The sequence below is a fragment of the Cyrtonyx montezumae genome, unplaced genomic scaffold (genome assembly GCF_038088225.1).
Source record: "Cyrtonyx montezumae isolate F1298 unplaced genomic scaffold, pur_monq_1.0 scaffold_2, whole genome shotgun sequence".
In the NCBI taxonomy this organism is placed as follows: Eukaryota; Metazoa; Chordata; class Aves; order Galliformes; family Odontophoridae; genus Cyrtonyx; species Cyrtonyx montezumae.
This window is the reverse complement of record NW_027071936.1, coordinates 57,900,465-57,924,440: the sequence shown is the minus strand read 5'-3', so window position 1 is coordinate 57,924,440 and position 23,976 is coordinate 57,900,465. Positions and strand designations below refer to the sequence as shown.

At 37.4% G+C, this 23,976-nt stretch overlaps 1 protein-coding gene across 1 annotated transcript in view; it reads right to left on the bottom strand.

Moving 5' to 3' along the window:
- The window catches only part of SORCS2 (sortilin related VPS10 domain containing receptor 2), a 518,453-nt gene that overhangs the window by 335,507 nt on the left and 158,970 nt on the right, over nucleotides 1-23,976 (bottom strand). Inside the window, exon 2 of the mRNA XM_065735796.1 lies at nucleotides 9,608-9,675. Within this exon, the coding sequence (XP_065591868.1) occupies nucleotides 9,608-9,675 (68 nt within the window). The remainder of the gene's footprint in view (nucleotides 1-9,607; nucleotides 9,676-23,976) is intronic.

Here is a 23,976-nt window from a genome sequence, read left to right as displayed (position 1 = left end):
GGGCAGATAGGCATTACAGCAAACTGTTTGAATCCTAAAGAAAGCACGAGTGTACTTCCTCCTCCTGCCAGAAAGAAAACCTTGAAAGACTGAATATCAAAACGCTGAACTATGGAGATATTCTTTTGAGACTGACTGAACTGTTCTTTTGATATTAAGAAAGCACACTTTATTACGTCTGCTTTACTTATTCCCTTGGCTTTTGCCCAGAGATCACTATATTTCACTGATAATGCAACATTGTTTTATCAAGGGGCATAATTTGATCTCCTTGCACCCTCCTGAAGAAAAATGATATCCATTTGGCAGAGAAAGCGCATTCTAGAATTGAAAAAACAATAAACTGATGAGTGCTTTTCAACAAATTAGTGATAACAGTGGTTTTCTCCCCCCTCAGATTGAAATCACAATATCAGATACTGTGATAGAAAATGGGGACCAAATGTCCTCACAGGTCAAGGGAAAAAATCTACAACCTGCCAAGGCAACAAGAGCAGATAAATTCTGCCATGAAAAGAACAACAACTTTGGAATAGCTTCAAAGGACAGCACTGGAACCAGCACTTCAGGCAGAAACAAAAAATTTTGGGAGGCACTTAGTACCTCATCCAAAAAGCACCTTCTCCAAGCTGGGTAGAAGTCAAGCCTGGAAGAGGCAGAAATTAACTAGCTTCATGAAAGAGGAAGGGCTGGCAAGAAGGAACTAGGTGAGAAAAAAAAAATTTTTAATGAACTTTAGCTTAAGAATGGCTATTGAGGCAAAATAAGTTACTAACACCCTCTATATGCAACATGAGGAAATGAAGCCAAAGTGGAGAGAAGGAATTGAAGTAAAATGAGACAAAACACAATGCATGGGGAAAAAAAAAGAAAAAAAGCTGCAATAGTTTCAATTGATTGATGAAATTATTAGTCATCCAATAAATGAGAGATGGCAGGGATAAGAAGGAAAAGCTCTCTTCCATATTACAGAAAATCAAAAAGAGTCCAGACTATTATATTTCATTTTTGCAAGCTGCCCATACCTTCAAACTGACTGTTCAGCACATAGGATTATACTTACATTTTAACACCTGCCCTGTATGGATTTCTTTAATTTCTCAATCCCTACCAAATTAGAGTAGAGAAAGCTGCCTAACATTACAAAGATCCTAATAAATAATTTATGTGGGAAACATTCCCTCTGTTATTCTCACATTGAAAAATATATCCCATACTGCAGGGATAATGAGAGCATAAAACATTAACACCACATTTTCCTATACCATCATACCACTCTGCATAATTAGCTATGCTGCTGTTTGTTCATTCAGCCCCAATAATCAAATTAATTTGCAATCAGTTAGCAGGGGATGCGCTAGGACAGATAGTGTGTACTAGAGAAGTAAAGCTGCTCTCATGCCACATATCACATCAGTGACATGAAATGCCCAACACTAAAGAGAAGTAACTGGTTTGCAAGGAAGCATTTTCAAAATAGCAGCTGATAAAATAAAAAAAAAGCATCTTGTTGCTGCCTGTGCAGTCACTAGCTGACTTGTTGTGAGACCTGGATGGGTTTCTGGATGGGTCTCACTGCATGTCAGTAGGGCCTCTTGTCTTTTTCAGGCTCAATCCAAAAACTCTGAGATGAAACATAAAATGTCTCAAAGCTTTACAGTCCTTCACAATAATTGTGTTAATGCAGCATCAGCTCTAACTGGGGTCCTACCGTACTTGCATAAACAGTTCTCCAAAATATTTTATTCCAAATAAACAAATCAGGCAAAGATCAAGAGGAGGAAAGGACAGGAATCATGGCTCTTCAAACAAGGTAACAAAGTAGGTGGAAGGTGGACCCCTCTGTACCACTAGGTTAGGAGAGCAACGTTGTACTTGCATTACCACACACTCCTCTAAGCCACAACTTTGCCCTTTTAAAGTTTCTAAAAACATATTCCCATTCAGGTTTTTATATCTCATTTATCATCATAAAAATGCAGCGAGCAATGAAGCCAGCTGCCTTCATTGTGGTTTCTTATTTATTCAATTTTGCAGAGTGGCAGAGTAAACACTGCTTAGTATATATATGTGTCATTACATCTGCCCCTAGGTTATGGGTTCCACGCCTCCCTGCAGTGCTGCCTGCTGACAGTGGGAGCTAATGGATGACAATGCAGCAAAGTACTTCTGATTAGATAAAAAAAATGATGGCTCAACTATTTTTGCACAGATTTCATACAGAGGAATCACGCCACAATAAGAGCTCTAAGACTGCAGCTCTGAGTTTGATCATATGGAAGTGGATCGTGGGCAGTGCCACTGCCAGCTTCTCTCCTTATTCTGAGAATGCGGGGTGGGAGGATGAGAACAACACCAAAAAAATTGCTAGCCCCACAGATGGTTAATGAATAGAAGGGCATTGTTTCTCCACTGCTCATCTTAAACCTACCTGCTGAAGCTAGCAAGAAAGCTAATAATATTTATAACAGAAGCTTGTACAATAAGATACCATGAGAGATCTGAGCAGAAGCCAGTGATATGCCTTTTCTGAACTTACTGCTACCACTGACCTGAATGGACTTGAAGCAGGAAAAATTACTTATTCTATTACGATCAGTCCCAGTTGTACGGAACTCATGTAAAACAAGAACCTCTGTGCAGCATTATTGGACAATTCCCTCACCAAGAAGTTCTAAGACACCAGTTCCATTTAATGTAATCAGAAATTCTACGACTGAGCTTCATGTTACTCAAACAATGGGACATGGTTCATACTCCATTTTAAAGACACGATTATTCTTTCTGAATAAACTGACTCACTCACTATGAGATAAGCCTTACACTGATTTAAATCCTTATCCACCAGTTAAGGAGATGGGTAAAAAAATAAATAAAAAGGAAACATTCCCACTTTTCAAGATAAGTTGTTCAGCAGCCATGCTACAACTAGCTCCAATAGACGCAAGCATACTGCAAGCAAAGGCTTTTTCCTATCTGTATAAATTGAAGTTTTCTTAATGGGTTTTAATCCATGTCATATATTTTTGTATTGACAAAATAGTTTTGAAGCATAAAAACATTTGAAATCATCACTCCAAGATGAAGGCTTGTAAAAGGAGTTACAACATAACACTGCCATCTGTGAACAGTTGCTTCAGTATTTTGGATAGACTTGTCTGGTAGCTATTAATTGCTCGTAGGATTTATAGTTTTTTCCCCATGTTCAGACCTTCATACATACTAGCCATCAAAATATACAAGAGATACCACTATAGCAACACAGGATATAAAAGAACTTTCTTATGTCCAGTGTCGATCTCATTCAAAGGAGTCTACTGAATTCCAGATCATTACTCTCTTGCATGTTCATTCACAATATCTGCATTCAAAGTCAATGTTCTTTTTTATTTGTTTGCTATTATAAATGGCCAAAAGCTACAACTAAAGCATACAACAGGATCAAGGTACAACAAGGTTATTGTGAAAGTGTTAGGTCTTCATCACAGGAAAGAATATAGTGAGCCATCAGAACACACATCGAAGTACAATGCGACATCCGTACCATCAACAATACAGCTGCCTCTCACAAACATCAATAATCAGCTCGTCAATATCTTGCATGTTCAAAGGTTGTCAAGATATGTTCCTTTCTCTCATTTATTTTTCTTACCTGACAACCATAGTAAAACATTGTTCATAGACTGAAATCTACTACATTCTGTTTCTGTCTGGTTTTACAGCCTATTTTAAATGCCCAAAATAAATCTAAAATAGAAACACTCTGCACAATTCAACTCATAATGACACACTGTAGAGTATTAGCAAGACAGAAATTGCAGAAAGATAATGAAATTCTGAGTAATGTTATTAGGTGAATATGGTAATATGATCAAAGACAGCATAAAAATCTGTTGTTCAATAATGAGATTAGAATTCTAATTGTAGGACTGCTTTTTGAACTGTATTGCCCAAAACCTTTTTGCAGAGGAACAGGTGTAAACAAGGACATCATAGGAGGACAAAAGAGCTACAGAATAATTGAGGGCAGTCTATTATGACTACAGAATCCACATTACTCAGGATGATGCATTAGCCAGAGAAAGCACAGCTAGATATTAGATCCCAAGCTGAGTTTGCTGGGCTAATAATTAGAAAGCCATTTCTTTTTTGTTGTTTTTACTTGGTAAGAGAGCAAATTTGATATGGAAATCACATATTCAATAACTTGATCCCTTGGGGCCATTTCTACAAAGTCACTTTTCAAAGCTGAACCACAATATAAGACCATCTGGAAGTGCAAGTTGCTGCAGAACGCAGTCACTCACTTAGTAAACAGCATTTCACATCAAGAAAGAAATTGAGTGGGACACCACAACCTATATTGTTGATTTTTGTTTTGTTCTGTGTTCCTTTTTAAAGTAATTTCAGAAAACGGGTAAAATTAATTTCACTTACAAGTCCCAAGAGCTTGGAAACAAATGCCTATAGTCATTCTGACTGAGTTGCACAGAGTCCTAAAGTTTTACTTCCCTGAATGGTATTTTGCTCGCTGCATCTACCTTAAGAAAGACTCTCCTGCTCTTTGAGGTCTGAATTTTAACCTTAGAGCAGGCATTTGCCTTTGCGTAAGTGCATCGATCATTTCTGATGGTCAGTGGGATTGCACAACTGGATTTTGCCCAGAATACATGGCTTCTGTGTGTGCAGATAGATGCAACTGTGCCACCTGAGAAGGATTTTTCTGACTCTGTGTGCTTTCCCAAATGTCACACTTTCAGTGTGGCTCAGATATTTGCTCTCATTTCCAGCTGCTGACCCAGATCCCCACAACCTCCCCCCCAGCACTGCTACTTTGTTCCCTCTTCAAGCTGCCTCTGAGTAAGGAATACCATTATTCACAACATGGCTAAAATATCCCAACATTTCTGACAACTGGGGTGATTAGGATTCAGGAAGCAGTGCTGAGAAGAGGTAACACTCCAGGTAACATCAAATAATGTAGTTTGTTTTCCTATGGTGAAACACTAACAACATGGGGATACCATTGGGAACAATGGCAATTACACAGCAAGTCTCATTAGCACTGCCATATCATTATGCTTGATAATAAGCAATCAAAACTTTATTAGCAATCATCAACAGCATCTATTATTCATTGTCTAGGTCAAGTTAAGAAGAGAAGACTGCATTCATATCAGAAACAGGATTCAGAGCCAGTCTGAGGATGAAGTTGGAAGCCAATTCCATGGCCACGCTGCACTGAATCACTGGACAACCTGCAGCACTCACTTATAAACTCAGTTGCCCCATTTACAATATGGAAATAATAATATACACCTATTTCCAAAAGATACCATGATGATTAATTAACTTGCATCTGCAGTATTAGTTTCTTGGTGTCTACCAAATTAATGTTAAAATATTTTAAGATTGAAGAACATGCACATAAAGCTGCAAGCATCCAATATATGCACAGAGGCACCTGGGGTTGTAAAATATGCGCACTCATATATTCATGCGCCAACAGGTCCTTAAGGCATATGGAAGCACATGCTCAAGTATCTATTTTACTAAATGTTCTTTTTGACTTAGGTCTTCCATAGGCTAAATATGCTGTCTAAAGATGCGTATGGACTCTGATGTAAGTAGCACTGATACGCAATGAAAGCACACTACATAGAATCTATAAACACAGGAACATAGTTTTAGTACATACATCTGAAGTTTTAGTCTGGAACATCACATTTTTCATTAAGTTAATGAGGATCAATGTGACAACCTACCTGTGCTTTCAAGACACATTGCAATTTAAGAACTCTTAAAATAAATCTGAAAACAGTGTTCTAATCCTTCCCACTAAATTGGTTGCTTCTTGAATATAAAACAATGTAATCTCCATTTACTACCCTACTTTATTTTGAGTCAAATAGCTATGCAATTTAATCCTACCTTAACAGTTACTTAATAAGCAAATTAACAAAGCATCAGAAATTGCTGACTACAGAAACCCAACCTGGTGTTTTCTAACCACACATTTCCACCAAGATTTATGCATTCACCTCATCAATGTAACCAGAAAGAACTGCTACTAGTAAGAAGTTGTTAAGACTTGCTTTAACCAGCACCATTTTTACTATTTATTAGCAAACAATAAGATTCCAAGATAATACTTAGGCACCCCAATCCTGAAAGCTGACCCATGTAGGCAGGTGGACGTCATCTGTATAAATCAACAAAGCTCTGCAAAATCTCAGAAATTTGTCACCTAATTCCATTTCCAAAAACCTCTCTTCTTCATATGAAGGTCTCCACATCTCCACTGGAATGTACCTCAGGCTGTTGTTTTTCTTCTTTTTTTCCTCTACCTTTTGCATTAGTCTGGAAAGTGCCCGCAGCAACACGCTAAGTGAGAACAAATAACCATCTCCAGACCACAAAGTCACTCTGTCTCCCTCATTCCCTGTTTCATTGAAGGCAGAAAAAACACAATTGAGTGATGGAGGAAAAAGAGTGAGAGGTGAAGTGGATATATGTTTTAGAGGAAGAAAAGAAAGATGTGTTTGCAGGAAATAAAAGGACCAATGTATGCCAAGCTGAATTTAGAGATGGGTGAGATAAAAGTAGCAGATAAACAACATTAAAAAATTATCCTTGTGGAAACTGATTGGATTATAAAACAAGTTTATTGTTTTATAACCCAACTTAGATAATATTAACTGTCTGCTATGATGTAGCTGTGAAAGACAGGAAGAAAAACACTAGACAGAATCAGGAAATAATAGGATAGAGTCCATCCCACTGGGGCACAGAAACTTCTCCAGTGGTCAGGCACAGGAATGGGCTGCCCAGGAAGGTGGTGGAGTCACTGACCCTGGAGGCATTCAGTGAACGTTTCGACGTTGTGTTGAGGAACACAGTTGAGTGAGAACTAGTGGTGACAGGTGGACAGTTGTGCTGGATGATCTTGTAGGTCTTTTCCAACCTTGTCGGTTCTGATTCTATGATTAATGGCTTTTATCCACGGGCAAAATAAATAAATAAATAAATAAATAAAAACCTGTTACGTTTTTCACACACATTTTACTGTGTATTTGTTCTGATGCAAATAAAGAGAAACAGAAGAGAAACAAACCAAAGAGCATAAAAATATACATATGCTTTGTTCCTTCTGGGCAGAAGGCCAGAGTGAGTAAAAGACCATGGTTCTTCCAGCAAACATGGAGCTTCACCAATTCACACCCAAGCTCCTAACACAGAAAAAAATAAAGAAGTCCCTGACTTCACAGTCAGCTTCATTCAGTATTTATTTCATTTTCTCCATATGAGCTACATCTCAACAGAGACAGGCACTATTTGATTTTTTTGCACTGGTTAGACTTGTCTGCACTTTTCTAAAGATATAAACTTTCTAACTCACAACCTGACAAATCTGAGCGCAGCTTTTACACCCCAAAGGGCAGAGGCAGAAACAGGAGGTGAACATAGTGTAGAACTATGGGTGGATCAGCTCCCACCTCTTGTCCAAGTGCTTATCTTAGGTGCTTGTTTCCATTCAGATTTCCTATCCTCGTTTAATAAACAACCAAAGCATCTGGTAAATCCATTCCCCATAATAAAAAAGGCCTAATTTTTTTTATAATGCAATCTAGCATCATTTTCATTCAAATGCAGTTCATATCAGTTCTTCACGTCAGCTGTCAGCAAGGTCTGAAGAACCTTGTTTTACGTGGTTATGTTCTCAAAAGAAAGCAGTGTTATCTGAAGACTGTTTTATGTTTATTTTGAAAGAGCAGAGAGTTTATGTTGAAGAGTCAGGCTGGGTAAGTTTAAAAGACTTCCATGATAGATTGTACTGAAGCATGGATAGCAAGACTTGAAATATGTTGCACATGTTGCACAGGCTGGAGGCAGTTAACAAGAAAGCAGTATATGCTTACGCAATTCTGATGGAATCCGAATTTCTATTACGTTGTCTTATTTGCACAAGATGTTGGACAAAAATTAAAACAGAAACAAATATGCAATTAACTTCCCAGCTTGGAAGATTAAAGGATAATTACAAGGGAATCACCAGTAACCCTAAAAAGGTCAATCCTGAGCCAATACTAAGTGCTCTCTTCCCTGTAAACCTACTTTTTATGATTAGAAGGTTTTGCTTCTACCTGAAAACACCCCCGTGCTGCATAGAGCTCTGCACTCACCTGGACTGTAGAACCCAGATATGAGTATGAGAGCAAAGATCTGCTGCCACCATGAGAAATCCCACAGGAATAAAATGGCCTTCCTCAAAATAAAACAACAAGACTGGTATGCACCATGTTCACATCACAGATTTTCTCACTCACAAAGATGACAGTTAGGTCCCTATACAAGCTTTTGGAAAAGTATGAAGATTAAGGGTACTGAAGTCACAATGTATTACAAGAGCCATTTGTTTCTAGAGCTAGCTGAAGCTTACAGGCTACACAAGAAATTCTTAAGTATGTCTGCTGTCATTTGTAACAGCCATTTAGATATCCAGGCAGAATGCTTCAAGAATATTTCTAGAGCTATAGACAACCCAGCAAAATTACCATTGCAAACACTGAAGCAACTTTATAGTTATTGATGACAAGGACATATTTTCAAGTCTACACAATGGGTACAAGAAAATCTCTGGTAAAATTTATATATAGATAGAAAATTACACAGAACACACAAAGCTTAACTAGCAAAACAAAATGAACACCCAAGAAAATTTTAGAAGTGTGGTTTAAAAGCTGTCATTCAATACATAAGCACTTAAATAACTTCAAAAAGGTTCATGCTTGCAGCACTATACCCATTCAGGTGCACACAACTCTGCAATGTAGGTACCTGTTAGCCATTTACCTTGAAAAAACAAGTCACCTCAACATGCATAACCAGAGAGTAATTACAGTAATTCATCGATCAGCGAGCGTAAAGCTGCGGAAAAAAGACAGCAGATAGGAAAGCACTGATCTTCATCTATGATGTTGAACTAGTACAAAAATCTTACCCTACTTCGTTTCTGTGCTGATAAATATTTGATAACACAATTTTCACACTCAAAACAAGAAACATATTGATATTTTAATTCACAAATGTTAAGAAAGTGACAATCAATTTAGAAATCTTAATTGAATTACTGTATGTTCCCATTTGTCATAACATACAATCTAACAAGAACCAGTATTATATTCCATCCAGACAACTATGACTCCTTCCAAATTGGGATTAATACTAACCACAGTACAGCAGTTGAGAACTGCAAGAACTCCCAAGAGACACATCGCAACACAATAAGGGATTGAAAGACTTCAGGTAACTTTGATGTAAAATTTCTATGAAAAAGAAAAGGAACTGCACCTCATAAAGCAGCATTAGGAAAGTGCTTTACACACTCCACCACTGTTTGTTTCTACTGCAAATTCATTTCAAACTCTTTCATACTGAACTGTAGGTCATTTAAGGAAGAAAAAGAATACATACAGCTAAGAATGAGTACTGCTAAACTAACACCAATCAGCACTTAGATTAACCCAGTAACAACTTGTAACATGAAGAGAGGACAGATCTACTCAGAGAAAAGAGGAAGAAGTCATAGAAAAAGCGTAAAATTTACCTCCACAATGAGCTCTCCAGGACTTTTCCCATGTCCGTATGATAGTACTTGGTAAGGATCAGGATCACCTAAAAAGACAATGAAAAAAAGCATATTTATCAATGTAATCTGATAAATAAAACAGAGGTAGAACATGGGCAGCAATACTCTTGTGAACATGAAGATGAGGCTCTGAAAATCTGAACTGCATTTCAGCTTTATTGTTGTTAAGGGTTTTTTTGTTTTGTTTTGTTTTTTTGTTTGTTTGTTTTTTAGTTCTTATTGGTTTTTACTTGTAGACTGATTGAATGGGATTTTTTCCTCTTTCTGAGGAGAGTGATTTCAGCATTCAAAGTTTTCTGCAAACCTGGTGACTTTCACTTAAATAGTAGAATTGGAATGGTCGCATAAATCCCCCTACCACATGACAGTCCCCAGGCAATGTGAATGACTTTCTCAGTAGAAAGAACCAAACTGGTTGCCAACCTAAAGGAGGTAACTGCCAACGACATCTATGGACACGTTTATTTATTTTTGAATTCAAAGAATTAGAGTAGCAATTGACCTTGATTATCCAGATAAATTAAGACAGAAAATGGGTTTGAGTCTCCTCTACAAGACAAGAAACCTGACTATAATGTCTGTAATTTTTTTGTTTCTAGATGCATAATTTTTGTGATTTATTCTTTTTAACCTTTGAAGAACATGCTCTGCACTCAGTAAATCATTCACCTGGGTTACTAGCAGTCGTCTAAATACATATTAGCAAATTAAATCCACAAAAGGTACTCCGTCTACAAGAAGAGTCAGTAAGAAACACATATTCCGTTCATTCCACATCTGACAAATTCAGTGGTCAAACAACATGAAGTTTTAGTCCATGACTGAAGTATCAAGCTAAGTGCTATGTTTTATATTTAGATCACTTAAAACAGATTTCCCTCACTTGCTGCCAGTCCATATTAGTGCTTCTTATCCCCAAGTTACCATAGCAACCCCACTGAGGTAGAATTGGAAGAACCTGTGGTTCTTTGCACAGCTGTTACATTTCTTTAATGCAGGGTCAACATCAGCCTCCAGCAGCTCAGAGCATGCTGTTACTTAGCTGGCACTTCCTCTGTTCCCAACCACCAGGTGAAATCTCTAGCAAACAGCAACTTCAGGCATCCATTTCATTATCCAGATAATTAATATGCTAATGCTACATTTATGCAACAGTTCAGAGCTTGGGTCTCTGTACACTGGAGATTATGACAGAGCAGAATTCCAGACTACTCCAAGTGCTACATACAAGGTGTCTTGAAAATAACATAGCATTTCACAGAACTGAGCTATAACATCAGTCACACTCTGAGTGATTGCAGCCTAACAAATACATAACATGTATTGCTAGATGTACACTGATAGAAGGAAAAGCAAAACACCATTAATTCACAAACAATATTAATCTTTCCTATTCTCAAAGGAAATGCAATCTACCAGACACTTTTTTTGGAATTAGATGAGAGGGCACTGGAAAAATGTAGTCTTAGTTCAAAATACAGAAAGAAAAGAAAGATCTCTTAATATGTTACTACAAGGACTACAAAGCCAAAAGAAAGAAACACGTCCCAAGTACTGTCAGTGTCCTAACTATAGCTTTTTGCTGGTGCTTGCAATTAAAGAGAAAAAGAAAGAAACTTCACTACTGGGAGCATCAATTTGCTCTAAATATTAAGGAAAAAGTTTAAGATCTTGGCTTTTTGCGCCACCAAAACTGACCTAGGAGATTGGTTTTGGTTTTTTGGGTTGTTTTTTTGTTGTTTGTTTGTTTTTGGTTTTTTTTTCTTTTGAGATACAAGAATGTATACAAGCTACACAAGATTAAAAAAAAGAGATATTAAAAGACATATGAGATTACACTTTGTTTTCTTATCTTCATGAAAAAACAGAGATTGAATCCTGGACTTCATAAGCCAGTGTTTTTCATCCCTCTATGTCCTAAAACCATAACTTTAATTCAGATCATTTTCAACAGTGTAAATTGGAGCCACTCCACCACAAGGGAAGTCCAGTGTTTCATAACTGGTTACTATCACACACAGAAGATCTGATTAGGTTACCCTCAATTTACCTGCTTTGAACTTGGAAAGATCAACAAAGCACCTTAAGAATAAGACATTTCTCTTGTTCTGCCCATAATGTTAAAGGATTTCACATGAAGAGTGTACTAATGGTAGTGTTGGCCAGCTCTAGTTCATCTAGAGGATGCACCCATCAATCCAGAAATCTATTGCTATTCAACGTACTTCAAAATAAAGTATTTCAGGTAATCACAAACTCCATTGGGTAGCCGTCATACATATCTGTTACTTGTAAAAACACCATGGCCATTTTATTTGCCCTCCTCCCCCATGAAGTAAAGCCTTAATGAAGCTCAATAATTGGAATTTTGTTTTTGTTTTGAGGGGATTTGTATTTGGGGATATTTAGTAAATAAAAATATATTATTTTGGCCCAAGAAGACATGAATCACAGAATTGTAGGGGTTGGAAGGAACCTCTAGAGATCATCGAGTCCAACTCATTAAAAAAAATTATCTGAATATGTCTGGAGCAGCTCTCTTGCTCATTCTTTGAGTACTGCACACTTCTCTTAGGAGTTATCCTTACAGCGTCTTACAGACTTCTGATATATATTTCTATTGCTTGCTCAGATCCTAGCCCCTTCTGCCCCTTTCAGCACTGCTGCAGATCCTGCAGCTTCAGGAACATTACAATAAACAGAACATCACATTTCCAGCTTCCTGTCAGGTTTCCTGCAAACAATTCAGGAGACAACATTTTCAGCTCTTTCTTTGAAAAAAAAATATATCTTGTTGCCATTGTTGCTTTTACACTACCTGACAGGCTTATAACAATAATGTCACACAGTACAGATTTAAAACAGATAAAAGAAAATAAAAACTTTCAGCTTGTGTCACAAAAGCCATGACTCTTTACTAGACTCCTCCTTATCCCTCACAAAGCAAGAGCTGGTCAGTACTTCCCCATGTGGGCTGATGTATAGAGGATAAATTCTTTAGGATTCCTAAAGTCATAAGCAGTGAGCATTCAGAGCAAGTTTTCAGTGGAAATTCAGATATTACTATACCTCTACATTTTCATCCTTCCCACAAATTTATTTATCTTTCAGGTAAGCTGAGTGGAAAAAAGAGACAGAGAGGATTGTGATTTGTCAGAAATCTCCCATGCCAGTCCTCCATTTCCCCAGCTGCTACAGCTCAAAGCTTTTCTCCAAACAAAGGGGTTGTAGCAGTTTCTTTCCCAAAAATCCTTTCTAGAAACAGATCTTTCTTCATGGCTATACTGAGTTTTCAGTGAATGATAGACTGCTAAAGCAAAAGGAAAACTCAGAATCATTTTAGGTTGGAAGGGACCTTTAAGATCATCTAGTCCCAATCCCCTGCTATAGGCAGGAACACCTCTCTCTACACAAGGTTGCTCACAGCCTTAACCAGCCTGGCCTTGAATGTTTCCAGGGAGGGGTTATCCACAACCTCTCTGGGCAGCCTGTTCCAGTGTCTGACCCCACAATTCCACAGATAATAGTATCTGTGAATAATTAAAGTTATAATTGCCTCCTTTATTTAAGCTTTCCTCTATTTCTCTTCTGAAAACGCCTTGCAGGAAGACTAGGCCAAAAAGAGTTGTACCTGCTCTTTAAGATACACGGTCTGCTTTTAATACTTTCCTAATAAATATTTGACTTTAAAGAAGTCCATTTTAATTTTCTCTTTTCATCAGCATGTCACATAGAAAGAGAAACAAAGCAAAAATTTCTAGATCAGTCATATTCCATGGTGTTTTACATTTTATCTTTGGTTGATTTTGTTGTTTGCTTGTTTTCTTTAACTATCACCCTTGTGTTGATGAACAGTGGCTTAATACCATCTTCCTTCCATGGCCTTTCCATGATATCTTTTTTCATTTACCAATTTTAACAGATACCTCTTTTTCTATCTAAATCAAGATCCTTGTGGGTTAAGCTTTATTCAACCCCTGCTGTTTATGATTTGAAGAGTTATTTATTTTTGGCATCTATTCAGAAGTTTAATAGAGAAACACTTATACTTGCAAATGTATCCCTGCAAGTATGATTGCAAATGTATCTTGCTCTTGTGTTTTCCCAAGTTTATTAGCAGGTGAGAACACACTGCAAACACTTTCAGACAGCCATAGTTACTAGGAGAATATGCTGCTCAGACAGACTCAAGTTCCTGCAAACTTTTTAGCATCTGCTTAATTTCATTCATGTGAATGAACTCACTGAAATCAGCAGAAGTGTTCACGAGAGTCACTTAAGCCAGCACTTAATACTCTGCATGGCTGGAACACAGCCTGCTGTTTTGTTCAAGATTACCGTGTAATTCACCTTTTTCAGATAATAAACTGTAACTATTTCATTATAACTGTTTCAGAGATCAAGATGTTCTAGGTACAACCTGTTAATTCATCACTATCACTACATACTTCCAAAACCTTAATGACAATTGATCATCCAAAAACTCCATAACAAATAATAGGTAAGCACCTTTTTCTGTGGTCCCTCAAGCTTCTACTTTTGCAGCAGGCAGGCTCTCTGATCACTGTGCTAAGGTTGACATTAGCTTTAACATTTGTTACATAAAACAGACACTTGGGAGAAAAGTAAGAATCTAAAGGTCATTAACAAGAAAATATATTACAGGTCTATTATATAGATCAAATACCTTAATACTATTAACAAACTCAGAATAATTTGATTGCACTGGAAAAACAGAAAGAGGGGAAAAAAAGCAACTCTGTTTACCCTGTTGCAATGCTAGGCTGGAATGTAAAAAAGGAGACATTTAAACCATTACTAAAGCTACTAAGACCTCAGTGTATAAGTTTCTACTCCTCTCTGATAATAAAGTTCACACAAGGAACCCATGGTTTAATATGATAAACTTTAGGAGGTTAGATTTGGACTTCTTCCAACTAAGCTGTATTGGGAGAATAGAGAACTTGCTGCACAGGAAGTCACTGGCCAGATCACCGTGCTTGTTTTAAGCACTAGTAATAATTCTACAGTGAATTTAATCATAAATCAAGGCAAGAAACAATGGTTCAATTCCTATTCTCTAAGAGGTATTTCTGTTTAGAGGACTTGTATAACTGAATATACTTGAAAGCTCTAGCTGTGATTATTTCCAGATTCAAAACTCTGTTAAATGTAGTGCTTTACACATTAACCCCACAACCATTTAGACTAAAATGTAACTTCAAGATTTATAACATATTTAATCCACTGGCTAGTATGAAACATGATTACATTGTGTCAGCACTGACTGTACAAGCACAGAACAAAAAGACAACCTATTGCCATCAGGAGCGTACAATCCAATTTCAGAAGACAATAACTCTTCATGTCATCATCAATTTATGTCAGATCTTCAGTGCAAGCTCCGAATAAAATTATGTTTACTTGATAGCATTACATGTGTATGCTTTCAGCTGTTCATCTTGACTTTATAACTCTAAATCCACTGATTTCAGCCATATTTGGCAGAGATACTGAGCTCCTAGAACTGTGAGAACAGGTTGATAGTTCAAACGAATAATGCTAGGAAGAGAAAGCTACAATAAAACCAAATTATGAGTACCTAAATATGGGAAAACTTTCAGACAAGGCTTGTACCTTGTCTGGAAATCAGAGGAAGAACAAGGGAAAGAAACTTCACCTCCTTAGCAGCAGTGGCCCTGGACCAGATGCCTCCAGAGGGCCCTTCCAACCTCAGCTACTCAGTGATGAGGAAAGAAAAATAAATAAATAAAATCATTCTTTCTAACCTAAAAATGAGACAGCTTCTGGTATCAAAATCAAGTGTTGGTGCATTATTTAAATACATCATTACGGAAGTCATCAACTTCAAAAGAACCTTCATACATAAGAACATTAAGTAATCACACCACTTCACAATAAAGGTGACTTAATCAGTCACCTGCCTCCAACAGCAGCAAGGAATACAGAAACCCAAACAGTTGGTCTGTTACTTCAGTTTCAATCAGTTTGACCCATCAGTACGACAGAAAATGTTGTGTTTTTAAAATTTATCATGTATAAAAATCAAATCATATGAAAATTCAAAATGGAGGCAGCCAATATTTACTGCTGCTACTCTAACACTCCTGCGTTGCTGCTCATTTCTATAGGCATTAGATGCAGTTCTGAGATCTCTGGGCAAAGAGCTGATACAGAGCTCGGTCAAGCAAATAGGAACTCAATTTGAACACCATATAGTAACAGGACACAAAGTTCTAGATCGCATCTACGAACAGAAAAACAATATAACACTTTGACTGTTACACTTCATTTTCAAAGAGCGCAAAATAGAGTCATCTGCGACAAAACTCTCCAGTTCTTCATCACTGCCATCTTCTCCACTACCAGTGTGGTTTTGGGTGTTTAAACATTTAAGATAGCATTTTGTTAGCTCTTAAAGCACCTCTATAAACATGCCAAGAGAATAAATTTCTGAAGAATGAAGCAAGCGTATGTTTTTCTAGTTTTTAACAGTCTGTCTTGATTTCAAGTTGTAAAACTTTCTGAAATAGAGACTAGTTTTACTTATCTCCTCTAATAATGTACTCTGAATTGAATTAAAATCTCTACTGTAGAAGCAAACCTATTGTTTAAGTATTCTTTTTCATTCCTATGAAAATTCAAGAGGAAGCACAGCCAACATCTGCAGAAGATGTATCTAAAGTATCTCTGCTCTCCTCCAGATAATCCAGAATCTAAAATTTCGGGTTGTCAATTCACCTTGGTCATCAGTGTTTCACTACCAGAAAGAATGATCAAATTTTCAATGCTGTTTAGGATTGCTTGACAGAATGGAAATAGTTCCTATTGCCCAACAGTAAAACATAAAAATTGGAAGTAAACTTCCAATTTGCCTTACTAAATCATTTTTCAAAGTCAAAGCCATTTCCTCCTATTACCATACAAGCATAAGTAAGATCTATAGTTAAAGAAAAAAACATTATTCAAGAAATATGGAAACATCTGTAGAGAATACCACCAGCTGGAAAGACTGTTCATATGAAGCAGGAATGCTGGCAGAGATGTTCATATTGGTTACTCTCTCACAGATGCTCAATCTTCAGGAAAACCACAGGATTGAATACTACTGTACCAGATAACATCACACTGATCAGTCTGCATAAACCTATGCTGACCTCAATATTACATTTAATTATCTCTCAGATATAGTGTTCAAATAAGACCTAACTGCCTATCAGAGAAAACTGCATATGGGAAGGTCTTTGAAGCTGCATCAAGATGAGCCAGGGTGCCACAATATTTAATATCCTCTTGTCATTAATAAGAACTGGATTTAATATTTCCTGAATGCTGTAGGTAGATGAATTTGTCCAAAATAAACGGGAAAGATAGATATGGTTGTGTGATCTACAGAAGGGGACAACAGCACACTCCTACCTAAAAAATATAACACAAGGACAAATATGCTTGAAGAATAAGGCAGTCATTTTGCAGTGATAGGGTCTTGCTGCTCACAGTTTTACTCAGGAGACTAAATACACAAGAGAAGCAGATGCAAACTTCTTTTGCACTTTTAGTGTGGTGAAGCGTGCATGTTGCACTGGAAGGCATTAGCACACACAGAGGTGCTTTAATACTACTTATTCCAAAGATAAAATCATGTATAGATAATGATATAGAACCAGAATGGAAAACAAAGACAAGAAGTTGCTTAGTAAAACAGGTATAACACAAAAAGATATCTTGGCCCATTATTCAAGTGTTGTCTAAAAAAACCCTGCAGTACTCCTGCAGTACACCACACTCCTCATGGGGTGGGCCCAGATTCCTCTCACAACAAGAACCATTCATTCTACACTACAGCTTCACATCAGAATGGATCAGGACCAGTGCTACCTCTCATCATTCTTCTAGTTGGAAGGTTCTCTCTCTTAATTTGCCTTTCGTTTTAATTGCTTCATTTCCTACTTTCCCTGTTAAAAAAAAAATAATTTCAGCAGAAGTAACAACACACTGCACTGAGTACAGCGTGAAAGGGGACCCACTACCACTCAAATTCCAAATCTGTCTACTCCCTGTAGCTACATTCAAAACAGATTACTACTACCTCAAATTAAATTAACAGAATTCAGCTATGGTATAATAATGGGAATGACTCCCTTTGAGAGGAAGAAGGATGAAAGTACATTTATCTTAGATATTATTTGTGAAGCAGCAGAAATTCATTTCCATGCCAATAGAAAGGGCGTAAAGGAGCTGAGGGAACATCCAACTGGGTTAGGAGACTATTAAAAAGGGCATGGGAGCAGTTGGGAAAATTGGTCAAAGGCCAAAGATGTCAGAGAAAATGTTGGAAGGGGCCAGGAGAATGCTGGAGAGTTCTTTACTTTCAGCCCAGAGCCAAACCAGAAGGTTTCCAAGCTGTGACTGCAGAGCTTTGGCCAGCTTTTTGTGTTTCCTAACACTCACCCTCACCCCCTTTCTAGCCTCATTGTTCATTACTTTATGCACCACGGGGTCATCAAAGCTAAGTGAAATTGTACAGCATTACCTGTGAAAAAAATAGCAGTTTCACCAGGCAATACCACGTCATTTGGGATCCCTGGTTAATTCTGTCCTATTAGAGACATGTCACTTCTAAGTAGTATGAAGAATATTAACACAATCGGTGATTCCAGAGCCAGGTTTCAAATTAGCCTCACATTCCAACCTAAAACCTCTAATATATCTTAAATGACCCCCGATCAAGGAGATACAAGCAGAAAAAGACTGTAAGCCCTGATAAATGAGGTCTATATTTCTTTATTTTACTCCAGCAAAGAATTAAGCATTCAGTCGATTCAGTTTCTGTACGTTAGCATTAAGTTGGCTACAGTCAGGGCTGCAAAGACATTTCTGTAACAAACTTGTAATGGGAAATTTTTCCCCATACGCTTAGCCTCCCCATCTGTGTTTCCAGACTGTTTTTGTTAAAAATGTAAAGAATTTTTTTTCACGTTATGAGAACTACTCTTCGCCGTCTTCAGAGATAAACACACAGGTACAAGAGTTTAGCAGCACAAGTCTTGGAGGGCAAATATTTTTAATTCTTTCCTAGAGCACTTCAGAAGAATTATCTCTAACACTTAAAACTTCTCATGGCAGTTTTCTCAAGAAATGAAGTAATTAAAGACTTCTAAAATACCCTTAGCATAAGGTTGTAGTGCTTTCTGTTTTATAGCTGGGAAACAGAGACACAGATATAACAGTGATTTATCCCACCTAAGTTACTTAAATAAGCATTTCTTAATCAAAGTAAAAGTTAATTTAAATTAAATATATGATAGAAAGCGAGTAGAGGTAGGTAACTGGAAATAACCTCAAACACAGCATCCCAATCCATGTATATTTGCTATTTATTAAGAAAAACAACCACTGTTTTTTCAAGACTCGAGGCCACAGGAAAAATATTTTCCTCCTCTAGAGACATTCAAGACACACCTGGATGCCTACCTCTGCAACCTGGTACAGAGAGCTGCTCTGGCAGAGGGTTGCACAACATGATCTCTGGAGGTCACTTCTAACCCCTACAATTCTGTGATATAATGCCCTAAGTTTTAAAAACAACATTGGTCACTTTTAATTTATCCACTTTGGAGAAAAATAATAATATTATCTTAATGCAATGGCAAGGAGAAGGGAAAAGGAGCTACTAATTCAGCCCATGAAACAGTTTGGGGAGAAGAAAAAAAAAAAGACATTTCTTCAGGAAGAGTCACAGCAAAAGTAAAGAAACAGATGTTTATTTCAGCTTTTCCAAAGCTTTTGCAAAGAAAACCTCTTTTGTGATTAATATTGGAAAAAATACAGATCAAAATGTCCTAAGTGCTCTGAGATTTAAAATGAACGAGTATAACACATCAGAGTATTAGTTAATAGAGCATCGTTATTAACGCTACATGAAGGAAGAAATTATAAATGTTAAAGATCAACGCTAGAAGATTTTAATGTAAGAATATTAGCAATGTCTAAAGCTCAGTTTTTATGTACATTCACAAAGTACCCAGTTCAGAGACACCCACAAAAATCTTTGCCATTTCAGGGACACTGATTCCCCATCAGCCCAGAAGGAGAACATTCCACTAAAGGTGAAACAAAGGTAACAAACGGACAGCAACAGACTGCTTTTTTTGGAGCCTCCCTTTCCCTACCCCAAATCACAGCACAAGTAGAACACGGATATAAACAGATTAGAGAACAACAGTGCAAAAAGAACAACCTTCAGATACCTGGAAATAAAGTGAATTTCCCATGAATAAAATAAAAAGGCAGTAGGAGTGCTACAAGTGAAATGCATCAGTCAGGAAGGGGAAAACATCTTCCACCTTAAGAAAATCCTCTGGTTCCTATTCAGTTCAAGTAGTGCCTGTTTTCTCTGGGGGTTAAGGTATTTGGAGAACAGTCAGTTCCTGTGAAATCCTCACTCCTCAGAGACCTAAGAGAAATAGTTCAGGAAAATAGTGCAGGGTGTCGCTGGTTCGGAGTCCTCCGTTTTGTTTTTAGCATCCCGGGTACCTGGAGTGGTCCTTCCCTTTTTTAAAAAATGACCTCAGAGCGAAGAATGCTTACAGGCTATGGCTGTGCCCAACATGAGCAACAACTGTGAGATCTGCACACTGAATACTTCACTCATTATTTTGAGAAATGGAATTATGACTGCTAAGAAGCTTATTCTGAAATTTGCAATATATTTGTTTCTAAAAAAAAAAAAAAAATACCTACCATGTCTACTTTTTCTTCAAAAGAAAAAAGACAGAGAGGAAAAAAAAAAAGCAATTTAAACACTCATCCTTCTACAAATCAATGCATTATAGATACATTCCTCTGGATCTGTCTTTAATTATTGATTACCATTCAACTTTGCAGTGACACTAACGATTATTTTGCACTGGCAGACTAGAGCAAAGGATCTAGAAGGGAGTGGGGGAATGGAAAAAGCAGAAAGGGAGAATAAATCAGTAAACCTCCAAGACTATCTGTTTATTTTAATACTTTTAGAAGATTATTACGTTTAAAATTTTATGTTCAACACCAAAGGAAAAAGACAAAAATAAAAAAAATTAAATGGCTGCCTGTAGCTAAATGCTTCCTATTCTAAATTCTTAGAACTGAACTAAAAACGCATGGAAATAGATATTTCTTGAAGGCACTGTGACCACAATCTTAATTCCACAATGTTCAACACAGTAAAGTATAAAAATCCTCATAGTAGGTAATGGTAGATAATGAACACAACAGCTATACGTTTTTTCATAATGAACCCAAGTGGATAAAGGCTATGAGGTAAATGCTTACTAGGAAAAGGTAATTCTTGCCTGAACTAACTACTGAAGATAACATGAAGAAGGAGGGGAGAGGAGATAGCAATATATGTGTATTTACAGGGATGTCATATTTTGCAGTTGTTGCATTTTGGTGTAAATTGAATGATTTCTGTACACAGGGACTTCAGATGTCTTGTAAGTCATTTAATAAGTCAAAAAGATGCAGAACTCTTGGAACGGGTCTGGAGGAGGGCCACTGAAATGACCAGAGGGCTGGAGCACCTCCCCTATGAGGAAAGGTTGAGGGAACTGCGCGTGTTTAGCTTGGAGAAGAGAAGGGTCCAGGGACTTCCAGTACTTGAAGGGAGTGTATAAACAGGAGGGGGAATTACTGTTTACATGTGTTGATAGTGATAGGACAAGGGAGAATGGTTTTAAACTAAGACAGGGGAGATTTAGGTTAGGTGTTAGGAGGAAATTTTTCACTCAGAGGGTGGTGATGCACTGGAACAGGTTGCCCAGAGAGGTTGTGGGTGCCTCATCCCTGGAGGCATTCAAGGCAAGGCTGGATGTGGCTCTGGGCAGCCTGCTCTAGTGGTTGGTGACCTTGCCCATAGCAGGGGGGTTTAAATTAGATGATCTTTCAGGTCCTTTTCAGCCCAGGTCATTTTATGATTCTATGATTTTAACCTTCAGAAACATGAAAAAATGTAGGTTTGCATTCCTAAGATATATATAGGCTAATTTATCATAACATTGTTTACATTTTCTTTAAAATTCTGTGATTGTTCATGAAGGTTTAGGTATCATAAACAAAATTGATGCTCGGAATTATTACAATTAATTAATTTTACATTCAATGAGGAGGGATGCATTGGACTGCAGGCCAGAAAACGCTATCAGAATATTTTATTTTATTCCTCGCATCTTTTTTTTTCCAGACTAAATTTGTTCAAGTGGAGATCTTGTTGCATACAAGACTAAAAGACCCCTACTGACAAATACATTCTCCAAAAATAAGTAATTAAACACAGAAATCATATCACCCTTTGATTTTTACTCTTTGGTAAAGTTAATGACTGATCTCCCTATAACTCATCCCATCATGCTTATTTTTCACTTTTATAGGTTCTCTCCTCTACCCTTATTTTCAGAGTATTTTCTCTAGAAGTGATGCAGATCTGAGTGACGGCAGCTACCAGAGTTAGAGGCAGATGCCAGTCTGTTTTCTGACTTGTACTTCATATACTACTTGCAGACAGCCTGCAAACAGCTTATATTTGTCTCATGCCTAATAGGTTTCTGGGATAACCAATCCAACCCACAGCTTCTTTTTGAGAGCTGTGCTAAACATTTTGTTCTTCTCTCCCTAAAACGGAAAGGTCACTTGGCAAGCACGCCTGATAAAATTGGTGTGCAGAGACTGGGGATTTAATGAATGCAGATACATACACAAATAATCAGCATTTTTTCATCCACACCACAAGGTTCTCCCCAAGAATCCAAGAGCATTCCAAGCCTAGACATTATTCATCCCTCAGACTCCAAAGAGCTGTTTCTAATCAGTCTCCTCTTGTTTAGCCTTAGGCTTTGTAAGATCTCCACCTACTCCCCCAGCAATATTTATTCTAGCTAGCCTCTGCTTCCCTGGGCTAATTGCCAGTAGAATCCAACCAACATTCTGCAGAAGGAAAAACAAGTTTGTCAAGATAAGTCTGCAGACAGAGATAAGAGTGTGGGGGAAAAAGAAGACAAAAGGACAGAAGAGAAAAAGGAAAGAGAACAATCTTTCAAATTCCCTTCACAAATACAGACAAATTTTGGCTAGAACAGATCTTGTGAGCCCTCTTTGCCGTGCCAATTCAGCTAAAGGACACGATGAGAAAGTCATCCTCAACAATCTTAGAATGATTTCCTAAATCTGCCTTCCACTCTCAGTCTAAGCCCTATTCTTTCTCATATTCTGATGCACTGCTCTGCATCTGACAGTATCAAAATTAATTTTGCCAAAACTCTGTCATTTCCCAAGCCATGTCCTTTCACAACCTTCCCTATTTAAGCACTCCTCATGCCATTTACAAACTTAAGAGCAAAATTCATGTCAGAGTCTTCATCAGTTATTAAAAATAAAGAATTACTGACCAGCATTAGATCCAAAACTGAAGTCTAGAGACTAAAGTAACGTGTTTCCTCAAAAACTGAATTATGTCCCTCCAGACTCCACTCATGAGTTTTATTACTATTTTATGGCACTTGCCCTGAATAGCCTACACTAGCTGGTGGAAAGCAAGCTCCTACTTCTGTAGTTAATGGAAGTAAATCCAAGACCTTTTTTGTTTGTTTGTTATACAACACTATGCCATCACTTGATCTCACTGCTTATGAAGGAACAAAATGTGCTGCAGCTGTCATATTTACCCAACAGTAACAAGTCTACCAGGAAAATTAAATTTTATTATTAAAAAAAAATGGTTTAAATTCCTAAATGCAGAACTGGAATTGCTTAAAAAATAAAACTTCACTGCACTAAATCATGCTTAACACTAAAATGATTCCAGTACTTCAGTTAACTTTAGAGCTTGCAATGTGCTGCTTCAATGAAAAGACACTCATACTCATCTCTCCATAAGTCATGTCTTTATCACCTCATCAGGAAGATGAAGCTTTAGAGTTTGTACTTAGCGTCACCATTACAACCAACCACTTGCTGCCTTCCTCTCTTATTTCAAATTGGGTTTTCTCACATCCTTTTTTACTCATAAGTGGAACAAGAAGTGCAAAGGCAAAATGTTATGCAATTCAAGCTTCCAGGTCACATTCAGCTTCAACATTAGGTGGCACGTTTAGCTTATAAACTAAAACCCCTAAAATCTTGGTAGTTGGGGAGACATATCATTGCTATTTATACTTTACATACTCTGTATTAACAACTACATACAAAATTCCACTTTTGGAATGATTCAAATCCTGCTCCAGATCATGGTTAGAGAACTGGAGCACATGACAGATACAGGAAAAGAG